General features: G+C 37.3%; 1 protein-coding gene across 1 annotated transcript in view; it reads left to right on the top strand.

Annotated features, from left to right (window-relative positions):
- The window catches only part of lasp1 (LIM and SH3 protein 1), a 33768-nt gene extending 10458 nt beyond the window's left edge, over nt 1–23310 (top strand). Inside the window, exons 2-7 of the mRNA XM_044099916.1 lie at nt 688–782; nt 7762–7846; nt 14324–14431; nt 18135–18210; nt 19470–19573; nt 20749–23310. Coding sequence (XP_043955851.1) covers nt 688–782; nt 7762–7846; nt 14324–14431; nt 18135–18210; nt 19470–19573; nt 20749–20922 — 642 coding nt within the window. The 3' untranslated portion in view covers nt 20923–23310. The remainder of the gene's footprint in view (nt 1–687; nt 783–7761; nt 7847–14323; nt 14432–18134; nt 18211–19469; nt 19574–20748) is intronic.
- Nucleotides 23311–24025: the final 715 nt, after the last annotated feature.

Here is a 24025-nt window from a genome sequence, read left to right as displayed (position 1 = left end):
AATTCACAAGACTTTAACAGTAAAAATGCAGAACGTTGTGACTCTAATGTGCAAATCGTGATATGTTCTCATCGAATACAGTTTAACTATTCTCACGCCACTGGCAGCCAGCTTTTTGTTGCCAACAAAAGAGGAAGTTGGTTTCTTAACAAGTTTTCAATGCCAGTTCAAGTTGCTCATTTTTCTGAAATAGGGATAGAAAGTCACTCGTCTGTTTAAATCCTTTCACAAAAGGTTGTCCAAACTTCTTGTCACATGGAAAAGTTGCCAAAAAGTCAAAAGTACTCTGACCAAAAAAATTAAAGTAACTAAAATATTTACATTTACTTTTTTTTTTTTTCAGGAAAAGCAAAAGAAAAATATGTTGTTTGGTTATTGTAGATCCATAACATTAAATGTATTTTGCACATTTGCTATAATAAAAATAAGGCATCTACTAAACTGAGCAGATTTATATCTGGTTATAAGACCAGGATTTTGGTCACTTTCTTTCAAAATGCTTACTACATTTAGTAAAGTTTAATAAGTTGAATAGAAGCTGATTTGGGTGCTACAAAATGGGCTTTTCAATTAAAATCTCTGGATAAACATGGTTGTACATTTTCCATTGCAAGAAAATCATGCCTGTAATAAATTTAGTCCTGCCTACAAATAAAAACTCCACGCATTGTGTTGTCTTTCTTACAGTACTGGCATAAAGGATGCTTCAGCTGCGAGACCTGCAAAATGACTCTAAACATGAAGAATTACAAAGGCTTCGACAAGAGACCATACTGCAATGCGTAAGTTTTCTAGCTAAATCATCTTTCTGTGGACGTTAAGGGGAATGTCACACGCTTTACATTCAAGGGATTCAGCCTGAAGACTCCAGTTAATTTGTACGTAGCTCAGAAATTGGACTAAATGTTTGTGTGAGTGGTGCAACCCAACTACGGCCCCTCTCTTCCTCCTCCCTTATTTATCTGTGTCTATTCCAGCTCCCCCCTCAAAGTGAAGGCCTGTGTGGGAAAGTGCTTCCCTTCCTCCCCCTTCTCAATGGGGAAGAAGGGTATCAACAAAGGAAATTCCTAAAGTTCCTCTACAGTGACAGAGGTGGACTCTAGAAACTAGCATGTCCCCTCATGCTTCAGTACATGCTGAAGTTTCCAGCAGGAATCCATGGAATCCCCTCCCCTCTCATGTTGCGAATAATAACTTCCTCCTCCTCTTGAGCTCGTGTGTGAGAGTAGGAGAGTGTGTGCACGTTCAGAGAAGGAGCGAGGGAAAGGGGCGTTGCTTCGTATCCTGACAAGCTCATTTGCTGAGCTGCCATTTTATTGAGTGAGAAATGAATAAATGAGCTGTCTTTTTACTGTCGGCTTGATCCCCATTAGACATTCGTGTTTTGGTGCTAGCTTGTGGCTGGTGGTAGGATGTGCGACTTCTCTCCTGTCATAAATAATTTCAGAGATAAACATTAGGTTTGAGGCTTTTTTTCTCCTTCTTGTGCAAGACCAAATATTAGCTGCAAGTTCGACATCTTGACATGTGACATCTGTTAGCACCCACCGATTTATTTTTTTTCTTTCGTATTTTGTCATGTCACAACATAAAAGCTTATTGTATTTTCTAGGGCTGCGTCTAACAATTCATTCTGGTGATTAATTGAGTTATTCTGGCGATTAATTAGATAAATTAATTGGCACATTCTTCTGATTTTTCATTTGAACTCTTAATTTTATTTTATATATCAAAAATACATAATAAATGCAAGAAAATATTTATTTTATCTTTAAATAAGAATATAAACATTGTACAGCTTAAAATGCAAAACCAACACTCCTTTAGTGAACACTTGGTCATTTTTAGCAAAGGATACATGTGCAGCTAAAAAAATACTTCTAATATCGACATGTGAAACGCCCAACCCTTTCTGCTTGACTTAACATTATATAGTGTAATTTGCTTAATTGAATGAGAAAAGGTTAATATATTTTTCCAGAATTTGAAGAGTGTACTTAATGAGTTGTGGGTAGAACATATTTACAGAAAAAATAGTTTTTCATCTTAATGCAGAATGTATGTATTTCTAAACAGTTTTGGCTTAATTACTGCCCCGAGTTTGCCCTTTTTTCGAGTCTGTGTACTCCAGTTAATCATTTATTGATTAGTAAATTAGCTGACAATTATTTCAATAGTCAATTAATTGCGATTAAGACGATTGTTTTAATATGATTTTCTGTGGTCTTTGGTGACACAAAGTAGTAAATGATTATGAAATAAAAAGAAAATAAGGCATTTTGTTTTCAAACAATTGTCTTAATTCCACTAATAAAGGGTTAGTTTACAAAAACATGGCGTCCCACCTTTACCAACAGGCAGGTCGAGGAGATCATTGTTCAGGGAAGCAGCCAAGAGGCCCTGGAGGAGCTGCAGACACTGCTCTGGAAATCTGGCTTTAATGGAAGATAATCACTGCTAAGAAGAAACCATAAAAGAAAACCCATTTAAGATTAACACTGCATATTAATCTTTAAGCATGGTATAGAGAAATTGTGCTTTAGGGATGGCAATCTTCCTCAAGGGCATAGAAGCTGGTCATAGCAGACCAGATGATTGAAGGCACTAAATGCAGGGAAGTCACGGATAAAAACAAGAATGAAAACTAGAGTTAATGTTTAGCTTTCCAAAAAAGGCCAACGACTGTAAACATGCAGTCAGAGCTGCAACAAAACAGTTTAAATCTGATGACTACAGATTATCTCCATCCATTCTGCAAAATTTTCAGATTCTTATGTGCAAAACATTTTAAAAACTGTATAATTTTCTTCAGTTTTGTAATTATTCAGTTTATCTATATGAAACAAAATGTGAAAAGGTTCAAGGAGTGTGAAGATGCTGTTTTAGGCTCAATTTGATCTGTCGATACAACACAACGGGATGACTTTTAAATTCAGGAACCTGCTTAGAAGCTGATTAAGCTTTTTAATTCGGGGTAAAACTCAAAAACTTCAAGTTCATGAGTCACTTACTTCTGTATAGTAGTATTTTTATTAGTGAGTCATATTTCCTAAGAAAATGTTAGCTTTCAGAAGAACTGCCTGCAAGTCTTAAATGTAAGAAATGGAAGAGTGTCTTATCTGATAATTGAAGAGTTTTATAAATACAGAAACTTCCATTTCTAAAAATGCATTCTTTCGATTCAGAGTAGCACTCATGTAGCGTCTGTATGCAAAAACGTTAAAGAGTTGTGGCTGTAAACCATTTGCCTGGAGAATCACATAGATGTTCTTCAGTTTGCTCTGCATTTTTACAACAGGAAGTGCTATTTTCATACCACATACTTTTAGATACACCAACAATACTGTCGAAGGGAGAGGGGGGAAAAAAAAGAGTTAAAAACAAACCAGCAAATAAAATCTCCTTCCATAAATTTCCAGAGTTGTTTCCAAGGTAGATGACTCTGTGGTTTCCCCAGGAGCTAATTTTGTCTTCATTTGCATGTTACCCAGTCAGAACTGGTGTACGTTTGAGAAAACTCTACTTGGAAACTGTTACTGGTCTAGCATACACATATCCTGAGCTTACACATCATAAAACTGAATTGGGTAAACAAAATTCAGTCATAACTAAGCTATGCTGGCATATTTTAATAAGGTAGTTGCCATAAATATGTCAATTTCAGCGCCGTACCCATAATGGCCTAATCAGACATTTAAAATTGAAGATTTACATTAAAGTGTAAAATTCCAGCAGGTGTCAATTACTCTACACTTATCCAAAAGTAAAAGAAATTGTCACATTTTGCTTTTCCTCCTTCCTCCACTGATCTCTGTCTGCAAGGCCCTTCAGAGTGTGCTTATTATGCCTCCCTATGTTTGTTTAATATAAGCCTTGTGAGAGTAAACATCATCAGTTGAAGAGGCTGCAGCTCCAGGAAAGGAATGCAGGCTAGGTTCTGTTCCCGTCCGCCTGTGGGATAACTACTTTATCATTACTCCATTATGTTTGACCTTGGTAATTGATATAGGCGCTGTTTGTTTTTTTTCTGGATTCCCACCCTCTTCCCTGAGAGTTTCTTCCCTTGGTAGATAATGCAGTCGCCTTGTGGTAGACGGAGAAAGGCGATAGAAAAATTCTCGTGGTCTTCATTCTCTCTGATGGTTGTAAATTACCTTAATGACTGAAAGTCTCTATTAAGATGAGCATCAATTTAGTTTAGGGCCTCAACTAATAATTATTTTTGTAATTGATTCATCAATTATTCTGATGATTGATTGGATGAAAAAAGATTTTTTTCTTTTAAACTACTTCCTTTTTAAATAAGTAAATAAAAGTTTTATTGCCAAAAAAGCAATAACTCAGCATTTCCTTAGTGAATCTGAACCAAGTGAAGACATTTGAGAAGATCTGGGTAGAACATATTTACAGATAGTGTTTTTATCTTAAATGCAAAATAAATGTAATTTTTTTGTACAGTTACTGCTCTTAATATATATATATTTTTTTACTTCAGTTAATGATTAATTGATTACTAAATTTGTAGACAATTATTACAGTAATCGATTAATCACAGTTAATCATTTGTCAGACTTTGGTTTAATGTGTTGATTTATTGCTTTTGGTTTTATGTTCTCAACATTACAGCAATTGTGGTCAATTATTAATAAACAGCTCCTCATACTTTGTTGCAACTCTCAAGTCTTTGTTGGTGGGTGCTTTTCATTTTCAGTGTCAATGTCCAGTCTGTGAATTATGAAGCGTACTCTTTAGGTTCATAAAACACCCAGCCCTGCCTGTAATTTGTAGCAGCCGTGTCTCTGATAAAGCCAGTTCTGCATTTTCTGCCGTGTTGCTTCCCCGTCATTCTTCCACCCAGTTGAATGTTATGAGATGTTGCAGCTGAGTGACATGTAACAACCTTTCCAGGTCTGAGGCGAGCTGACCGCATCATCTCCTGTTTCCTCCCTGCAAACAGGCCTCTCCTCCTGCACAGTAGGCCGCTTGTGTTTGTGATTACACATGCATGAACCCCTTCTCCTCCCCCATCCTCACATCCCCTCTGTTTTTATCACTCCTCTTTGTGCTCGCACCAGTTTCCTGTGTGCGGCTTATTAACCCAGTGTCCTGCCTGGCAGGTAGTCTTGTAACTTGGTTGTACCGTTAACCAGATGTGAAAACAAAAAATGAGTGTTCACACTGAAAAAATACTACAAGATCTGATGGTATGACTCTAATATCCAAGCATGTTGCAGATGTAAGGTTACTGGCCCCTAAGTACAACGGGAGGCTCCAAAGACGCATCAAAAGTGGGAGAAACACTGATGTTGATTATGAGCTCAGCTACACACCCACTACCTCTGACAAGAAGGGGATTTTTTGGGACTGACGCTTTATGAAAAGCAGCCTTTGACCATAAATCAGACCCACCCAGCTTCAGAGAAAATTTAACAGATATTACAATTGTCAGATCTGATCAGAGGTTGAGGTTGCTGGTGCAATTGCTGTCCTGTAGCTGTATCAGTTTCCACAACTCTGACGGTATGAAATAAAAGTTCAGAGAGAGAAAGAGAGAGAGTTTGTTGACACTCTCCACTGAAAAACAGATAAAGGCTCCCTAAATGTACAAAGTTGTTGGAGACGTGCTCTATAAAACTAAACTGTATTTTCAATGACGGGTAGGTTGACTCAAGGACGTTGAATACAAGGTCACTCTGCAGATTTCATTTTTGTGGAGGATAAAATAATTATAAAAACAAATTCATAGTTATTCACTGCTTTGTGTTGGAATCACAAAAAATCTAAATGAATAATCCAAACAATTACAGTTGCAAAATGACATTAATACTTCATATCAAGTGAAATACTGATGTGACTGTGTACTAAAATGTCTGTGCTTCTATGATTAGATATTTGAACAATGAAACTACTAGCTTTGCTACCCACTGCATCTGAACACCTATTCAGATGCAGTGGTTAAGCGGATAGCAGCTGCTTTATTTAAACTGGTTGCCATAAAAAGGCCAGCGTGAGCAGAGACGGGTGCAGAGAAAGCTCAAATGTCTGGGTTTAAAGTATTTTCATTCTTAAGTTCTGTGTAAAACTTTCCCCAAATTATTTGCTAGCAATTCATCAAATATGGTTGTTGCATTGAGAAAACTCTCATTGAGTTAGTTGAGTATATTTTCAATGAGATTATAAACATATTGGTAAAGTGGGCCACCCAGAGGCATTGGTAGCATCTAAAGATTTTTAGGGACACCGAGTATCCTGAGGCAGTCTGGGAAATGAAGTCCAGAGAAGCTGCTAGATCCACTTTTGGGGGTTTTCGTCTCCCACTAGACGTGCACCGTGTGGTTTTCTGCCTTTAGGACTGAATGAGCTGGCAGGCACCATTACTTGTTGACCCAGGGTTGCACTTACTTGAAAGCCTCCATTATAGAATAACACTGTCTGACGCCTCACATATACTAATGGGAGTTCAGGCAGTTTATGACCAGTGAAGAACAAAAGCTGAATGGTGACTCAAAGAACATACAGAATCGTTTTTTATACTCACTGGAATTGTTTTTTTATTTTAAATGTAAATACATACAACTCACTGGAATTGTTTTTTTATTTTAAATGTAAATACATACTTTATGTGCCTAGTGGAAATAAAAAGTACTCTGGCAAATTGCATTGAACACAAGCCACTCCCTATTTAAGAAACTTAAGGGAAAAATCCCAAATTTTTTCCTCTGTCCACAGCAGTCAGTAGCTGCGTTACTATTACAAATGTGTGCAAATATTTTTCTAAATTCTGATAATGTCAAAAAAATACAATTTTGCAATTGTTTCAATTAAAAAAGAAACACCATTAGATTCACATGCGAATACGTTTGTTCAGGCAATAAGTCATTAAAGAACATGCCGTCCCATCCTCCTCCTCCAATTACTTCCTTTTTCTTCATCGTCTCCACCAGTAGTAACATCCTGCTGTTGATCATGTGACTCGTGTTTCCATTGCATTTTTGTGAAATAAATTTTAAAATTTTGATGCAGACAAAAAAAAAATCACCTCATTGAGAGAAGAAAACATACTGAGAGAAGAGAGGTTTCTTTTTAATTGGTGTGTTTCAATTAAGCAAATTTATTTTGGAAATGTCAAATTTTACTGTTATATGGTCAATGGAAACGCAGCTAGTCTGCACCTACTGCTTAAATCATGTGTGTTTCAGACAGTATTTTCTCTGAATGAAAGGAAGATGTATCTAAAATCGTTTAAAAAAAAAAAGTCTCCTTCATGCTCTACTGAAGGGAGGGGCCCACAGCATCATTCACACTGTCTGTTTGACCTCGTTGCTGTGTCTGCTGCATGCCGTTTGTCTTCCTGTTATCCCCATAGCACCGTGTCCACAAGTGTGAGAGTGTATTCCTGTACTATGTGTTTCTGAAAAGCTTTTTCTACACCTGCTATGGCTTGTCTCCAAACTCTGAAACCTTGAGATTTCCACCCCCCATCTCAGCCCCTTCCTTGTATTTCTGCTTTTTCAGGCTTCTTTGGCTCTCACTGACAAACCATTGTTAATGCTGACAAGCTTTTTGTCTACAGGCGCTCCTAATTCAACATCAGGACCACCTTGAATAACAAATGCCTCCACGTTGGGGCCACAGTCTGCACGCTGCTTGATTTATGCCGTTTTTCTCTTAGCAGGCGAGGTTTGAGCCTTGCTGTGCGTCAGAGTGGAAGCTGTTAACTTCATTGATATTCACTGGTGTCCTCCATGTTTTGTTTTACAGACACTACCCCAAGACAAACTTCACCTGTGTGGCTGATACTCCAGAGAACCTCCGCCTCAAACAACAGACCAAGATGCAGAGCCAGGTAACCTGGAACATAGCCAAGCAAAGTATTCATTACTTACCAAATGACCTATCACTCACCTTTTAGGAATTTACAAGTTGCTGGTTGGTTTGGGTCGAGTTACACGGGTGTTTTCACACGTCTGTCCTAAGATATAACGCTTTGTTGGATATTTCTCATTCCCAGTCTTAGTGTTGAGACTTAACAAAGTTTGGAAATGTTCAACTTCTAAAACAAAAGCTAAACAATCCCACAACTTGCATTGTTTTGAGAAATTGTTGCCCCCCTTTCCTGAATTTTGTTTTTGTCACAGTTAAATGTTTCAGATTATCAAGCAAATTTAAAATATTGGGTACAAAAATTCATTTGACAAAGGGGAAAAAAATCATCCAAACTAGGACTTCACTGTTTGTAGTTTTCTGACCAATCACTAACCTTTACAAAGCCTGACATTATTTTTTATATTTTGGCGATATATCTTCTTTTTTGTCGCAAAATATAGCGACAAAGTTGGCAAGAGTAGGGTGATTATTAACGGTGGATGTGCAAACGTGACGTGGTGAGTCAGTCCTCTATCCCGACAGAGCAAGAAACAGTGGCTGATTTTTATTTTATTGGGGCCTGCCCATAGCAATGCATAAGGAGAGCAGTGACTGACTTGCGATACATGGGATGACTTTGACCCTTTCAAATGAAGCTTAACAAAAATTTCAAAATAAAAGCCTTGGGAATTTTTACATCATGTAATTGCTCTTTTTGGCTTTATGTGACTGGTTTATCCAAAGCACTCTTACACATTGGATTAGTGTGGGCATTTAATATGAAGCTTACTGCAAATTTCAAAATAAAAGCCTCAAAATGCCCTTCTGGACAGTGCATTATCTGTTTATCCGAGGTTAGGGAACTGCCTTGCTGCGCAAGGCAGTTCATTAGCATTAGCCTTTTAGCTTAAATAAGCTATTTTCTATTTTTCAGACTTATTAGCCATGTTTAGTATACTTAATGGAGTAAGTAAATGACAGTAAACATTCTAATGATACCCCACATGCTACTGACAGTATTTATGCTTATATTAGCATATTTGCTCATTTTAGCTAATACACTTACTTTATCATACTGAATGTTGCATGTCCAGCTTACTTAACATTCTTGTGATTCTTCACATGCTATTGATTACATTGCAGCTTTCTTTAGCATTGATGCTAATTCTTAGCATCAGAACGCTGGGTCCAAACTGACGGGCACACTTTGGCAGGCCCCAGTTAAATTTCTTCAGGAATTTTCTAGTTTTTTTCTTGCTGTACATTTGAACAAATCTGCAGCTTTTAGACACTATGGAGTCTAAAACATGGACAATTGTAGGCTAATGTTATGTGTCAAGTGTTTGAAAATAACTTAGCAGAAAGCACTGGTTTTTATCTGGTTGTTGTAGTTTAGCCTTACCTTTAATCAAGACTCATCCACACAGTAGCAGTCAGATAAATGTTGCTTATTTTCATGGGAATTACCTGGATGAAGTAGAGGTGATTTACCCATTACTGCTTTTACTGTGTCATAGTCGTAATGTTTGACCTATCACTCTGCGCTTTCCCAACGCTTTTATGAATTTTGATTTTACTGCTGCAGTTTTTCCCCCTGTATAATTTTCCATCCCAGTGCCCTATTTGCAATGAATTAGCATTGCCTAAAAGCCTTGTGGGAAAATTCTCTATCAGGTCTATTTTTATCCATTCCCACTGAATAAATAAATGTGTTTTACTCAAACGTATTGGAATTATCCTATCTACTCAAATCAGCCATGATGAGGGGTTAACGCAATAAACATTGCTCTTCCTGTACAAAGGTTGTGTTCTGCTGCAAAAGCTTTTATCCTGTCATGAATCACAATTATTATTATTTTGATACTTGCAAAATAAACATTTTTACAGACTCAACACACCCCCACCTTGGCAACTGCACCCAGCTTTAGTAGTAGCACATCAGAGGGCCAAGGAGAATCTGTTTTTACAGTCTGTTCTGACATCAAGAGAGGTACCTAAAAATATAGTAATTCAAAAGTCTATAAAAGGATTCAGTCAGCAAGTAAAGGGGCTGCCAATTTAGTAAATTGGAAAATGATTAAAAAGTTCTTTCCTTCGTTGTAGATTCATTACGCGTCCTTACAGTGAGTGGAAAGAAAAATGTGGTAGAAAAAGCACAAACAGCAAAAATAGCTATCATTGTGAGCATAATTTAGATTTAGGAATGAATCTGAAGGTGTGTTGAGTCACTCCCGAACCAGAGACTTCAAAAGATTCTTACCTGGGTCCAGAAAAAAAGGATGAAGTAGAATCTGGTTTGAAAATCAGAGTCCCCGATTCTAGGGGAAAAGTGGAGAAAAACACAAGCCAAATTGCTTGAAATCCAGTGTGAAATTTCCACAGTTTGGGATGATTTTCAATTTCTGCTGCTTTACTTACATGGTTTTTCTATGTAATCTGTGGAGTATTGTCAAGAGGAGGATGAGAGGGCCAACAGTTCATCAAGGCTTACTAGAACAAAGTCATAGTATTACAGGTAAATAAAGTTGTAATTTTATTAGAATTCAAACACCAGAAATGGCAAAAAAAAAAAAAAATTACAAACAAGACTGTTGAGCATCTTGTGAAGTTATACTTTAACCATAGGTGTTAAAGATAAGGAAAGTTTTTCTCTCAACACATCAGCATCAAACTATCAGTAGTAGGATTCTGCCTACTAGAGAGGAATAAAGCAAACGTAAAGACCAAAATATCTTTCTAATTTAAGCTAATTATCCAGATTTTATTGCAGGGGATTGGTGTCTGTCTCCAGCAGACACACCTCAAGTGCCTAAAAACCAATTAATTAAACCTGGTGCCAAACTATTTTGGCACTCAAAAACCTTTGAGGCTGCCATCTGGGGTTTCACTTCTCTTATTCGTGCTGTGGCAATTGACTGCAAACCTTGGTATTCAAGGAACTTGTTTGTGATTGTGAAAACTTAGGTGCACAAACTAGCTACAAATGCCTCCTCTAGTGACAAAAAAAGCTCAACTTTAAGAAGTATTGCTATAATAATCTAGATGGAGAGAAGCAGGAGAAGGTGTATAAGAAGCTGTGAAGGAGGCTTGTTTTCTCAGCGTGTAGCAGAGAAGAGAGAGAGTGTTGTGCTGATAGGAGGGCAGGGCTTATCAAAGCATGGGTCTAATCCAAATGTCATTGTCAGACACTACAGATGAGACAAGGGGTGTGTGTGTGTGTGTGTGTGTGTGTGAGAGAGAGAGAGAAAGAAGGGTGTTCTGTGGAGTGGGGATATTGGTATATGGAGAGGGGGGTTAGTTAGGAAACTGTGGGACAGATGGTGTTTTTTCTATGTGCGCCATACATCTAAACATCCCCCATCATATAGGAAGCATGTACAGTTGAAAGCAGATATTTACATACACTGAATAAGAAGACGCACACATTATTTTTTTCATTGTTTGATGTTAAGTCAGACCAAACCTTTATTGTTTTAGCGTAATTATAATTACCAAAATTATTTCTATTTGCAAAAATTAAAAATATATTTTTTTAAATTTACATTTAAAGTTTTCTTATTTAACTTCAGTGAGAAAAGATGTGTGTATGTTCTTATTCATTGGATGTAAAATCTGATTTCAACTATATGAAGAAAGCTTTCTTTTTGTTTGTTTTTAAATGTTTGGTGTTCCATAAACAGATACCGTACTTAGAAATGTTTTCAGTGCCAACATTCAAAAGAAGGAACTTCCTTTTCTGCTGAGGCTTCAAAAATACATTTGTTCTGAAAATAAAAGTGAAGGTTGTTTTTGAAAATCTTCCTCGTCGGTGTGGAGCTTCTATGAAAATATCAGAATAACAACACCCCTTTTCTTTTATTCAAAAGGTTTGTTACGTACAATATTTTAACTTGCCTTTGTATCAATGGAAGAAAGTTGAAAAGACCTGAAGAAAACAGTAACTGTATTCAGCTTCTCATCCCCGCCGTTCATGGTGCTGTGTTGCTAGAGGAACCCTATTGCTATGGCAGCAGGGTAGAGGTTTGTCACACCTCATTACAAGACTTTGCGGGGGAAAAACTGAAAGAAAAAGGGCACAGAAAGAGAGAAATGAAGAAAGCAGGCTGAATGAATCGAAGAAACGATGAACGAGGCAAAATAAAAAAGAGGTGTGAAGGTCAAAGGAGGAAATAAAAGCAAAATCCCATGAAAAAGAAGGCTGGAGGAATGCAAATGGAAGGAGGAAATAAAAGCTTTTGATGTCTAGGAGGAGATTCTGATGCTGTTAAAGCTTTAAAATATGAATTAATGAATGAATGAATGAAAGAGGAAAAGTTGTGGGTGGGGAAAGAAAGCAAAAATGCGATTGGCACAGAGCGAGTAGGGGTGTTGCCCCTAAATGACAAAGGAGATGGATTTGGGAAATTAAACAAGACTGAGTTAAGACCGCTTTATACCTAATGTGTCCCTTTTTCAGGGTTTGAATTTCTGCTCTAGTTATATCCTCGTGTTTTTTCGTGGTTCCGGACGTCACAGAAGACTGACTGTAGCATGGGAGTATCACGCTGAATCATGTACGCGCTCAGATTATATGTGAATCACAGCCGTGTCATCTCATCACAAGTCGTCAAAAGATTAAAGGAGGATTGGTCAGCAGTCTATTAGGCTGTGTCAAACATTATTTAGACATCTGAGAGGGGGGTAGGTATTTGTTTCCTGGTTGCAAACTGCAGCCATCTCATGCAGGGAGGTTAGACCGAGACTGGGTGCTTCAAAAATAGCACCTGGTAATGCCTTCCTGTTTCATCTTCAGCTGGAGCTCTCCGTTTTGAGGCAGTCAGAGCGGAGTAACAGTTTGTCTTACTGGTTGAGTTGCATTGGCTGGACATTTCCTCCTTTGCCCTCAGGGTCAGAAACGGGAGGGTGGGGTTGGAAATGCTCACTCAAACACCGTTTGTCACTCACTACCTCTCGTTTTGACCATATATGGTTGCCAACATGTCCTGTATGGAAGGCCTACACTCCTAAGCAAACAGGAAGTTGACGTCATCACAGAAAAACTGAGCAATACACGCAGGACCCACCTTGTTCTGATTGCACACATGAAGCACACACAGCTGACTTATCTGCGTTTTATATCGAACATAAATTGTGGCTGTTTGAGCAGCACGACTTCCTGGTTTAATAGAAATGTCATAAGCACGTTTACTCTAATGTCAAACTATAATAGTAACAATGTGGGGCATTTTTGTTTGTTTGGTTTTTTTAAAACAGCAATTAGTGCATACAAAACAAACATTACAGACTAACAAACAAAGGTATTGATCTACAACCATTTAGAAAATGAACAAAAACACAGAGTATGCATAAAAATGGATACATGTAGGACAAAGATAAAACATAGATCAATGTGTTAGTTTAGTAAATATCCAAGTATTTCAATTTATCTAAAATTACTCAAACCCCCACTGCAAATTAGGTTTATTACCATAATTCACATTTATTAAGGGATGTGTGTTTTAAGGAAATTACACAAGGACAGTTTAATTAATTAAAATTAATACATGCTGCCAAATGCAGGAAGTGGATGACAGCGCAGGGAATTCTGGGTAAATGCAATCAAAACAAAGGCTGGAGAAATGATTGTTGTGTTTTACTAAAGACGAGAAAGAAATCCTACAACCGCTAAAATGTAAAAATCTACTCTATTTTATTTTCCATTTCATGAAGAAGGAAGTTGTGCTCATGTCTTCTTCTTCAGTTTTTTTGTCGTTTCTCACAGTGGTTCATGGTGCAGCGCCTCCACAGGCTAGGAGGGGGATTGGCTTTTTCAAAGGGTTTGGTTTGTTTCTCACAGTGCAGTGTGAAAGCGAACCGCACCAGCTGAAATCTCTCCAAGGCAACTAAGGCTTTGTTTCAGAACAAGTCCTGGACTTGAAATCTTAGAAAAATCTCTGTTGGGATTAAAAAATGTCTGCCATCCACAAAACCCCAAGATGATAGGATTTTGTGTTTTAATTTGGAGAAACATTTTGTAATATTTGTTCTGCTAAGAATTTGAATAGTTTGCTTTGTTCATTGTAAACAGCTGCTAGTTTATGCATTGTGCCAAGTGTTGCACTTTGTAACATTTTAACTTGTTGCTGTTTTCTAATGGTGTGAAGCTGTAATAAATCCAGCCAGAGAACATTTTTCCTACATCTATAAAAGTATTTTATTAGCACAATAAAACCCAGAACTGACCCATTACAAACACTGGAACCAAGTGGTTATGAGGTGGAAGCTAATCCCAACTATCTGCTTTCTGTTGGAAATTTCTTATGCTAAAAGAATCTAGGTCAAAGCATCCATAAATTATAATCTGCTCTGTATTTGTTGACTCACAAGCATCCATTTGTAGCAATTCCCCCCCCAAAACGTATGTTCCACACTTGCTGATTTTTAATCGTTTCCTCCTTTCTGACATCTTGTCGCGCAGGTTCACTACAAGGAGGACTTTGAGAAGAATAAAGGCAAAGGTTTCAGCGTGGTCGCCGACACGCCAGAGCTGCAGAGAATTAAGAAAACGCAGGACCAGATCAGCAATGTAAGTGTTGACAGCAACAAATCGCTATCAACTTGAGAAAACGGTTTTATACTCGTTTGAAGACAACGTGCAATGAACTGAATCATTTTGTTTCTCTCATTCAAAATAGAAGATTCAATTTGTGGTTAATGACTGATACATTCAAACTGAGCTAATATGAACTTGCCAGTTTCTTTTATTACATTTTCTAACCTCAGGGTAGCCCTTCCGTCAAATTAGGCTTGTTAGGTGTTATTTCTTTGAGTCATCAGAGGAAACTACAGAAGCAGACATTTGTTGTTGTTTTTCAAGATTTTATTTACAGTGGACCCTTGAAAAATCAGTGAATACTTGAGAGATCCTCCAAAAATCCTTAATTTTGCTTATTTTACTTGTTTTATGCACCAGATGCATTCATAGCAAATGCCATTTAGCACTACCTCAAAAGCTAATATTTACTGTGTTTCTTATTTTTGCTCAGCCAATCAACAACAGGGAAAATAAATGATGCTCCTCAATTGGGTAGTTTGTAAACGCCAACCAGTATCATGTCAAGTATTTCAGCATATTTTACACATGTTCTCCAAAAGAAAGACGGCAACAAGACAATTTTTTTGCAAATAATTTAGTCAGGTTTCACAGAAAAATCTGCAGTTATTGAACCAGAAATGGATGGGAACCCATTGCACTCCAGAACTTTCAAAACTGCTTCAAGAGATGAAAATGTAGACATTTTCACAAGTTGTACCTTCTCCCACCTGTTTTCTTCCTAAAACTGTTGATTTACTAATTTTGTGTGAAAACAGGACAGGAAATGCATCAAATGTTGACTTCCTTTCCCCAGTCTCTCCTCAAAATCCTCCACAAAGGCTTTTATTTTCATGTGAAACAGACTCTCACACAAAACACATCATTACACACAACCGGCTCTGCACCGGCCTCACTAATGACATAATTAGTGTTGAGGGTGATGGGTAATTGCTGCTTTCATGCAATGAAAGATCCTGCTCGTCTGAGATCAAGGAAGTGTTTACGGGTGGGAACGATGCACGTATATATTAAATGTATATATGGATGTACACACACAAGCCACATCTGTTTAACAGAAACACTGATGGGGTTCTGAGTGAAGCGCTTTTAGTTAAAACTGATCAGACATCTGCTTGTAATCAGTCTGTCATTTACAGCTGATCATTAAGGAAGAGTTACACTTTCCTGCTGTTTAGCGGGGGAGTTTTCTCTTTTCCTCCATGAAACACATCTTCAGTGGTTGTTAAACAGAGAACTATATATCTGAGGAGTTTTACTTATCACATTAAATCCACACAGACGCCATCTGTTCAACCTGCTCTGTCAAAATAAGCTAAAATAATCTCCCTCACACACTCTCTTAGCATATTGCTCTCAAGAACAGCGACTGTGTTGTCTCACTCACTAGCTACACTGTTCTTGGACAAACACTGTCATCCCATCCAGGCTGTGAATACACTCTCTGCCATGCCGGCAGCACAGTGGGCCCTTTGAGATGTGGGTGTTTGAATCTTGACCCAGACACTGTGAGTCAGTCTGTTACCAGCCTGGTAATAAGAGGGGTGGGTTATTCAGCCCCAGTGTCATCACTCCAGTGTGTTTTTATCATGCAAAGCAGAGGTTGCCAATATTAATCTGTTATTTACTTGTAGAAGTATTAATGCAGTCTAGAACGCTGCAAACAAACTTCAATGCATTTTTATTGGGATTTTGAGGGATAAATCAAGAAAAAGTTGTGCATTTTCTTTTCTTTTTTTAACACTTAACCCCAAACTACTCTTGTGCATTTTTATTCTACTGCCTTTTACACAGAAGCAATTAAATAAAATCATGTGTGAATTCCTGCCTAACAACCTGAATGGGGATTGCAAGAGAGGGTTGCTCTGTGAGGCAGTAGCTCCGAAACTTGGAAACTGCAGCTCTGACAATAAATTCTCCCAGAATTTACTGCAATAAATATTATTGTTTTGTTACCATTTTAATATAATAAACTATTATGCCATAGTAATGGCATAATAATGCAGGTACACCATCAGAAAGATACACTTTAATTCTTAACAAAAATTTAACACTGACACTGGAAGACATTTTAACTATTCAAAATAAATGAATAACGCAGCAGAAACAACAAATAAAATGCTTTGTGAACAAAATTCCCTTTCAAAAAAATTAACTAAAATTTTCTTTAAAAAAGGGACTAGTTGAGACCAGACTGAAAGCTTTTCTCATCCAATCATTGGTAAAGAGACACAAGAAAAACAATTATCCAAATGGTAATTATCCATCTTGTTTTAATTTGGCATGTGATTAATTGATTATTGTGACAGGCTTAATCAATGGTACATGTATTAATATTTATAGAGGAACGGTAAGATAAAAACCCTATGAAGTTCTGCTTGCAGCCACAGCAAGGACTTTGCAAATGTTATTTCACATGGAAATAAAATATGGTGAGAGTTGTGAGTTTAGCCACAGATAAATAAAAAGGCAACCCTGGAAGAAAACCGAAATGGAAGCTGGAAAAACTCCAAAACAGACTGGTTTAGATCAGGACTGTCCAATCGTTTTGGGCCAAAATCATCAGGTGAAAACTACCTCCAGGCCAAGAAAATAAAAAACAGATAAGATCCAACAAATAAGACAGATTTTTTTATATATCATACACCCACACTTGACTAGAATGTTGCACATTTTCTGTGTTATAAGAGAGGGATGTCATTTTAAAATTCTTTTAGGCCCAGTTTGATCAATTTATTTGACCACTTTCTTTCATAATGCTTGCTATAGTTAGCCAAGTTTAATAAATTAAATTAAAGCTGATTTGGGTGCAGAAAAGTTGACTTCTCAGTAAAAGTCTCAGGATAGACATGGTTGTACTTATTATCAAAGTTTGGTTATTAAAAGACAAATACTTCACATTTTCCATTGCACAAAAACCATATCTGTAATTATTTTACCCCGATTTAAAATAAGAAGTTTAATAACCAAATGTGCATTGTTCTTGTTGGGGTTGGGACACAAAAGCTCAGTCCAACGGCCACAAATGGCCCCCAGGCTGCCCTTTGAAAACCCCTTGTTTGATTAAAGAATCCAAATGAGTCTTGAAATGTGATCAATCTACCTAAAAATCATCCCAGGTGTGCAAAGCTGCCTGCCACATTAAGTCTTATCTGTGAAGAAGACGTAAGGATGAAAACTCTTCATTCTTGCATTTTACTCTCATGCTCCACTAGATGTTGGTTTTCTGAATATAGTTGCAATCAAATCCATTGAAATTTGTGAGTTTTGTAAGCCGCTACATGACACTGCACATGTAATGACGTGTTCTTTGTGTATCTTTAATTTTCCCATACTTAACCTTATTTTCTCACCCTGAATTTTTGAGTTTCTACCTTTTTTTTTTCTTTGGCGTGCTTTTGTTTCATGATGTGTGTGGGTTGTCGTGCAACTCTGACCTCACAATACTTCCGGCTGTGGAGATGTCATTTCCTCTAAGCCTCAAGCTGCTTCCCCAGCCGTGGCAGCACCCCACCTATCAGCAGAGGGAGAAACTAAAACACAGGAAGTGGGAGCCCTCTGGTGGCTGGAAAATGAACTGACAGGCTGTGCAGGGGGAAAAACTCCATGCAAGATGGAATTTGACGGTGCATATTCCATGCCTGATGTGAGCTGACTCACCGTTTGTGTATTTCAGATCAAATACCATGAGGATTTTGAGAAGATGAAGACTGGAGCAGATGCTCCATATCAGCCTAGCACCCCCAACCAAGGTATTTATTCTGCAGCTTGACACATAAATAATCAGACAAGTAGTCAGAAGTATAGCTTGAGAGTAATTTACTGCTTTTTTTTTTTTTTTTTTTTTTTTTTTTTTTTTTGATGGATTCACTCACTTCTCCCCTCTCAGGGGTTTTTGTTGTAACTTGTTCATCACCCAGCTATAAATAACTGCATTGCTGCAGTCGTTTCACAGTCCGGGCGGCAATCATAGTACCGCTTCAAATTGTTTAAACATTTACTCTTATTGCGCAAGTGTTCAGTTAGAAACTCTGGGGTAATAAACATGAGAAATACTGACACAATCACTCATTTGTGGAGCCCCTAAGGGATCTGGCAGAAAATCAACGTTTCTTCTCTGTTAAATTTTTGTATTTCCCACACAATAATGTACTCATTCAATCATGCAGCGACTTGAATACCAAAAGTCTTTCTGCTGCAATATAAGATTTTTGTAAAGTTTTTCTGTGTACATTTATATTTGTGATATATCTGAAGTGTCAGATCTTCAAATGCGCCACAAACTTATGTGCAAAAAGCAAAACAGGTCAGTCATGTTTCAGGCATAAACAGAATTTGTCTGTAAGAGGGAAAACAGTTTTGATTGTGTCTTTTTCATGTTGGTAGTCTAAATGGTTAATGAAGGTCCGTTTTCATGCACAATCTCATCTCCATTTTACACAAACAAACAAGAACCCAAATTTAATAGATAGATTTTCAACCAGTTTCTGCACCAAAGACTTAAGAATGTAAATACGCATTTTCAGAGGCTTTTTAAAGGTGAACATCTGTGTAATTTTAAATTGGCATTTGTTATCGCTATGGCTGTATACTAAACAGACCAGGCTGCATTTGCTAATTTACTGCAGGAGAACGCCAAAGAAAAAATGCAGCCGCAGCAGCTTAGTGGAAAAGATCCAGCACGATGAGTCAGACGGCTGGTTTATTTTACATGCTTGATTTGCAAATTCAAACAGAGATGTATTGTGTGAGCAACAGGGAGGTTAACAGGTTGCCTTGACTTGCTGTCTTTTTATTTTTTTTCGATCCATCGTTCTCTAAAAGAAGCAGTACATCCAAACTGAAAGACATTTAGAAGGTATTTTTCTTTGAATGTGCACATTTATAGCCTCCTACCGCAGCAGATTCCTGCACAGCTCCCAGCAGGTGCTGTGCTTCAGATTTAGCTCTCAGGAATTAGCTCACAACTCATTAATGTGCCCTCCTTCACCTTTCTTCTTCTTTTTATCAGGATCTTACCAGCAGCCTGCAGCCTCCCAGAACTACCACCACTATGAGCCTACTCCTGAACCAGTGCGCCAGGCGGCAGCTGCTGCTCCTCCTCCCAGTTCTGGGGTGAGAGAGTTAACACATTTCATTTAAAAATGTTTTATTTCTGCTTTGGTCTGCAGCTGATTATTTTAATCAATTAATCTATCGGTTATCCTGACAATTAATTGTATACAAATTGGCTTTTTCTGCTGATTTTTTTCGTTTTACCATTTAAGCCTTTTTATGCAAAAGTAGAAGTACATTAAAAGATGAAAGTAAACAAATAACTAAACACCTTTTTTTAAAGAAAACTAAAATGTTATTGCTTAAAATGAAATAAGCATTCTTTTAATGATTATTTGTAGCAAAGGATGCATCTGCAGCTAAAAAATACTTTTAACATCAATATGTGAAACGCTGAGTGGTTGACCTAGCATCAATGCTCTGTGTGGGGCTGATCTGGTGATTATTTTCTGATTAATTGGATAGCAAAAGGGGCTTAATAAGAGATTTTTTTGATATTTCTTTTAAAACATGAACCAGTTGAAGCTAAAACTGCAACTAAAAGAGTTCTTGGTAGAAAATATTTATAGATGAAGGTTTTTTTTTACAGATTACAGCCCTGAGTAAGTTGTCATTGTCAAAAATTGTCTTTTTTTAATGTCTGCGTATTGCAGTTAACAGTTAATCAATTACTAAATTGGTTGAGAATTATTTCAACTAATTAACTATTGATTAATCATTTTTAGCTCTACTTCAGTTCTTTATAGATTAAGTAAAATAAATCTTTTGTGAATCCTGTTGAGATGTGAAAGGAGTCTCTGGCTCAGCCTGAACTACTGTACAAGTTTTAAAAATAATCAGCTTTATTTTTTTATTTGAAATGTTTTATCTGTTAGTTTTCAGTTAAGAAAGTTGGTCTACATATTGTGTAGACAGTGGAAGTATTGCTTTTTTATTTGCTAGAGATTGGCGTGAAATATGAGAGCTCCGTTTGTGTCATCCTTTACGTTAACTGATGCTGCAGAGTTCTGGTTGTTATTCGTCCTTCTTGCACAACTAGCTTGTTAAAGCTGTTTTTTCCCCCCTTTATTAATTTCTATTTAAACATTTGCAAGTCTGTTAACCCTTAGAACCAGGAAGTGAGCATTTCATATTTCTCTTGTGAAAGATTGCTGCGGGCATATTTGCAAATTTCGTATGAAGAACATTTTCTTCTCCGGCAAACTGACTTTTATTTAATTTTTTTTTGCCTGCAGAAGCGATACAGAGCAGTGTACGACTACAATGCTGCCGATGACGACGAGGTGTCTTTCTTGGACGGAGACATAATCGTAGATGTGCAGCAGATAGACGAAGGCTGGATGTACGGCCGCGTGGAGCGCACCGGCCAGCAGGGCATGCTGCCCTCCAACTACGTGGATCAATGTTGAATGACCAGGGAGGAAGAAGTAAAGTAAAAGAGAGGAGAGAAAGAAAGAAAGAAAAGGAGGGAGGGAAAGAAGGAAAGGAAAAGCCCAGTGCCATCTCATCTTAACACCGCTTTATCTTAATTTTACAATGGTTCCTTAAAAAAAAAAAAAAAAAAAAAAACCTGTCCTGCGACCTTTACCCTCCTCCGCTCTGCATCCCTGCTCTGCTCCCACTGTCCGCCAGCCTGCTTCACGTCTGTCCCTCTGTACCGAAGTCTCTGCTTCCTCTCTGTCCGCTCACATTGAGATAAACTCGTCACTTACAGAAAAAACATCAGGTCACATCACTTGCCAATCCTGACGCGCTTAAATACAGAACAAAATGCAAAATAAAGTTCCCAGCAGTCAGTCAAACTTCAAATATCCTGTAAAAACAAATGTTTTCGTCTTAATTATAGAGCTCAATCTTTGCCAGACTGGAAACAGTATTTTATCTCAGTCTTTCGTTTATAAGCTTGAATATTTTTTCCTTTTATTTTATTTTTTTTTTTGACTTGTGTACATTCCTTTAACTTCAAGCTCTGTGGCACCAATCAGCCTCACAGAACAGTGAGGTTTTAACGTAGCTGGGTCCTAAACGTATCAGGTTTGCTGTGAAACTGGAACATTGGTTCCAACTGAAGAGCCACTCCTGCCGCTCACACACAGGAGGGATCAGGGACAAGTTAGGGAACAAAACCTCTCAAATCCACCTCAACGTAGTGCGATTATACTGTGCATTTGCCCTTATTCCTGTTTTTGGAGCTCCACATATTTATCTGTTTATTAAGAGAAGAAGGAAAACTTCCCCCGATATTAGAAAAATCACTAATAAAGAAATGAATTTATAAAAGTGAGGGCCAAGCACAACTTTGTATTGTGATTCTCTTAAATTAATTTTTCTCCGTTTATGTAAAACATTCCAGTCATTTATTTCTATTTAATGTGAGAAAAATCCTTTGCTGTGTTAAATGTTGTTTATCTCATTGCTGTTCTTCTTTTGCTCGTCTTATTTTTTGTTTTGTTTTTTTAATTGAAACGGTCGGTGTGTTTAAATAAAGTAAAGAATTGGTTTTGGGACCCAAAACAATGGAGTTTATCATGATATTGGATCAGGTGTTGGAGTTGTGATATTTTTGATTAAATGTTCTTTTTCAGCTCTGTCTTGCGGGTCGATCCTAAACTTTATTTAAATGTTATTTTTAAATCTTCTGCCTACGAATGAAATAATTAAGGTTTTCTGTTTATGAGCTCAATTTTGAGCCTTTCACACTCAAACTTTTAACAGAAAGATGTTTGCTTGCGTCTGGCTTCCCCTTTTCTCTCCCATGATGCACTGTGAGCATCACAGATTCGAGCGATCAGAGTGGGGCAGGTGCGAAGGGGTCAGGGGTCAAACTTGTTCAGCTTTGTTGACATCAACGACTTCATTATGTAGCTAGATGACATTGTATAAATGTATATGCATCATAAAGTGCTCTGGGAAGTGGCTTGCCTGCAGGAGAAGATGGTTTATATATATATTTTTTGCAAATGTGAGGCAGTAATTTGATTTTAAAAGTCGACTCATGGAAAAGTTAGTTAGTGACGAACATCCTCGAGATTTCACAAATCTGCGACATGACGTGTCTGCTGAAAAACGAGCACTGGATCAGATAAAAACATCTTCACCGTGTTTATAGATCATGTGATTGAACTCAAATTTTCCTCAACTGAAGAAAAAATGGAGGACATGATTTCAGGCCTAATAGTTGCTCAGTTATTTCTCCATTTCTTTGCTGATTACATCGAGTCCAGCTTGTTTTGTCCCCAGGATGCGACTGTCGGTTTAGATGACGGGGTTGTTTGAATGTGGCTCAGGCTGAATTTGCAAAGTGTTGTTATGATGGAAGCATTGGGGGTTTTGACGGGGGACAGACGCGCTCTTCCTCCCAGCTTGTTGCGCAGGGCAAGTTGAGCTAAATGCCTCTCCTGCACCCTGACTTCACTACTGATCCGTACGCCGCTCCTCCCACTTTTTCTTTTTCCTCCTTTCCTGCTGCAGAGCCTCTTTCCTTCAGCCTTCGTCTATCATACTGGTTATATACTGTAGACTTCTCAGAGTGAAATTATGTTTATTCACAGTTGCAGGTTTAGCACCCTGGACAAGTTTTGTGCATTCCATATTAAACTTGTTTTTGTTTTTGGTATGATTTTGATATTAAATGGAAAAACAGAGGATATCTCATGCATATTGTCATACACGTGTGTATTGAAAAGTCAAAATACTCAGATTAAGGACCTGATATCATCTCCTGTTGCCCTGTTACAGCACTTCAAATTGTACTTATGATTCTGCAGATTCAATAAAATGTCTTTTTTTTTCTCAGACTCCTGTTTGTGCCTCATCACAGCTTTCAATCCCCTTAAAACAATCTTTTTGCAATTTGCATGTAGGCCCAAGGACTACATTTTTTATCATCTGATCAGAGCAACTCCTTCCATTTTCTAATAGATTTATTTCAGTTAGAATTATTCCCCCATAAAATATGAATCTGAAGCTTTTTGTGAGTTGTGAATTTAATTTTGCAAAGCATAAAATATTCTATATGAAGGATTTGAAACTTCACTACCTAAAGAGACATTTTGCTCTCAGAACAGCCAAATAAAAAATCCCATAGAGCTGCAAATGTTACAGATGTGGCTACAGCTAATGATTATTTTAGTAATTGATTACTTGATTTATTATTCTGATGATTAAGCAGATAAAATCTGCATTAAAAGTTATAAATTTTTTTTATCTTAGGCTGTTTTTTTTGTCATGCACCTAACATCACTGGAATGTTTTGCCTGCTTGCACCTACTGTCAGAGGGAAATGGCAACTTCTGTATCATACTTAGTATGTTTTTGTTTTTATGTAAGTATAGTTTAAACAATCATTTAATTAAATTCTGAAAAGATTAAATGACCATGTTATCTTTTTCCAGAAATGTCTGAGATGAGGCCTGTAAAAATAGCCACACTGAAAAAACTCATGCATTCAAAATAAACTGAATTAAAAACTAATTTTGTTTTCCTTTAGCATTAAATATAAAAATAATAATG

Source organism: Gambusia affinis, linkage group LG19 (assembly GCF_019740435.1).
Source record: "Gambusia affinis linkage group LG19, SWU_Gaff_1.0, whole genome shotgun sequence".
Lineage (NCBI taxonomy): Eukaryota > Metazoa > Chordata > Actinopteri > Cyprinodontiformes > Poeciliidae > Gambusia > Gambusia affinis.
The sequence above is the reverse complement of the archived record's forward strand: the minus strand, read 5'-3'. Positions and strand labels throughout refer to the sequence as shown.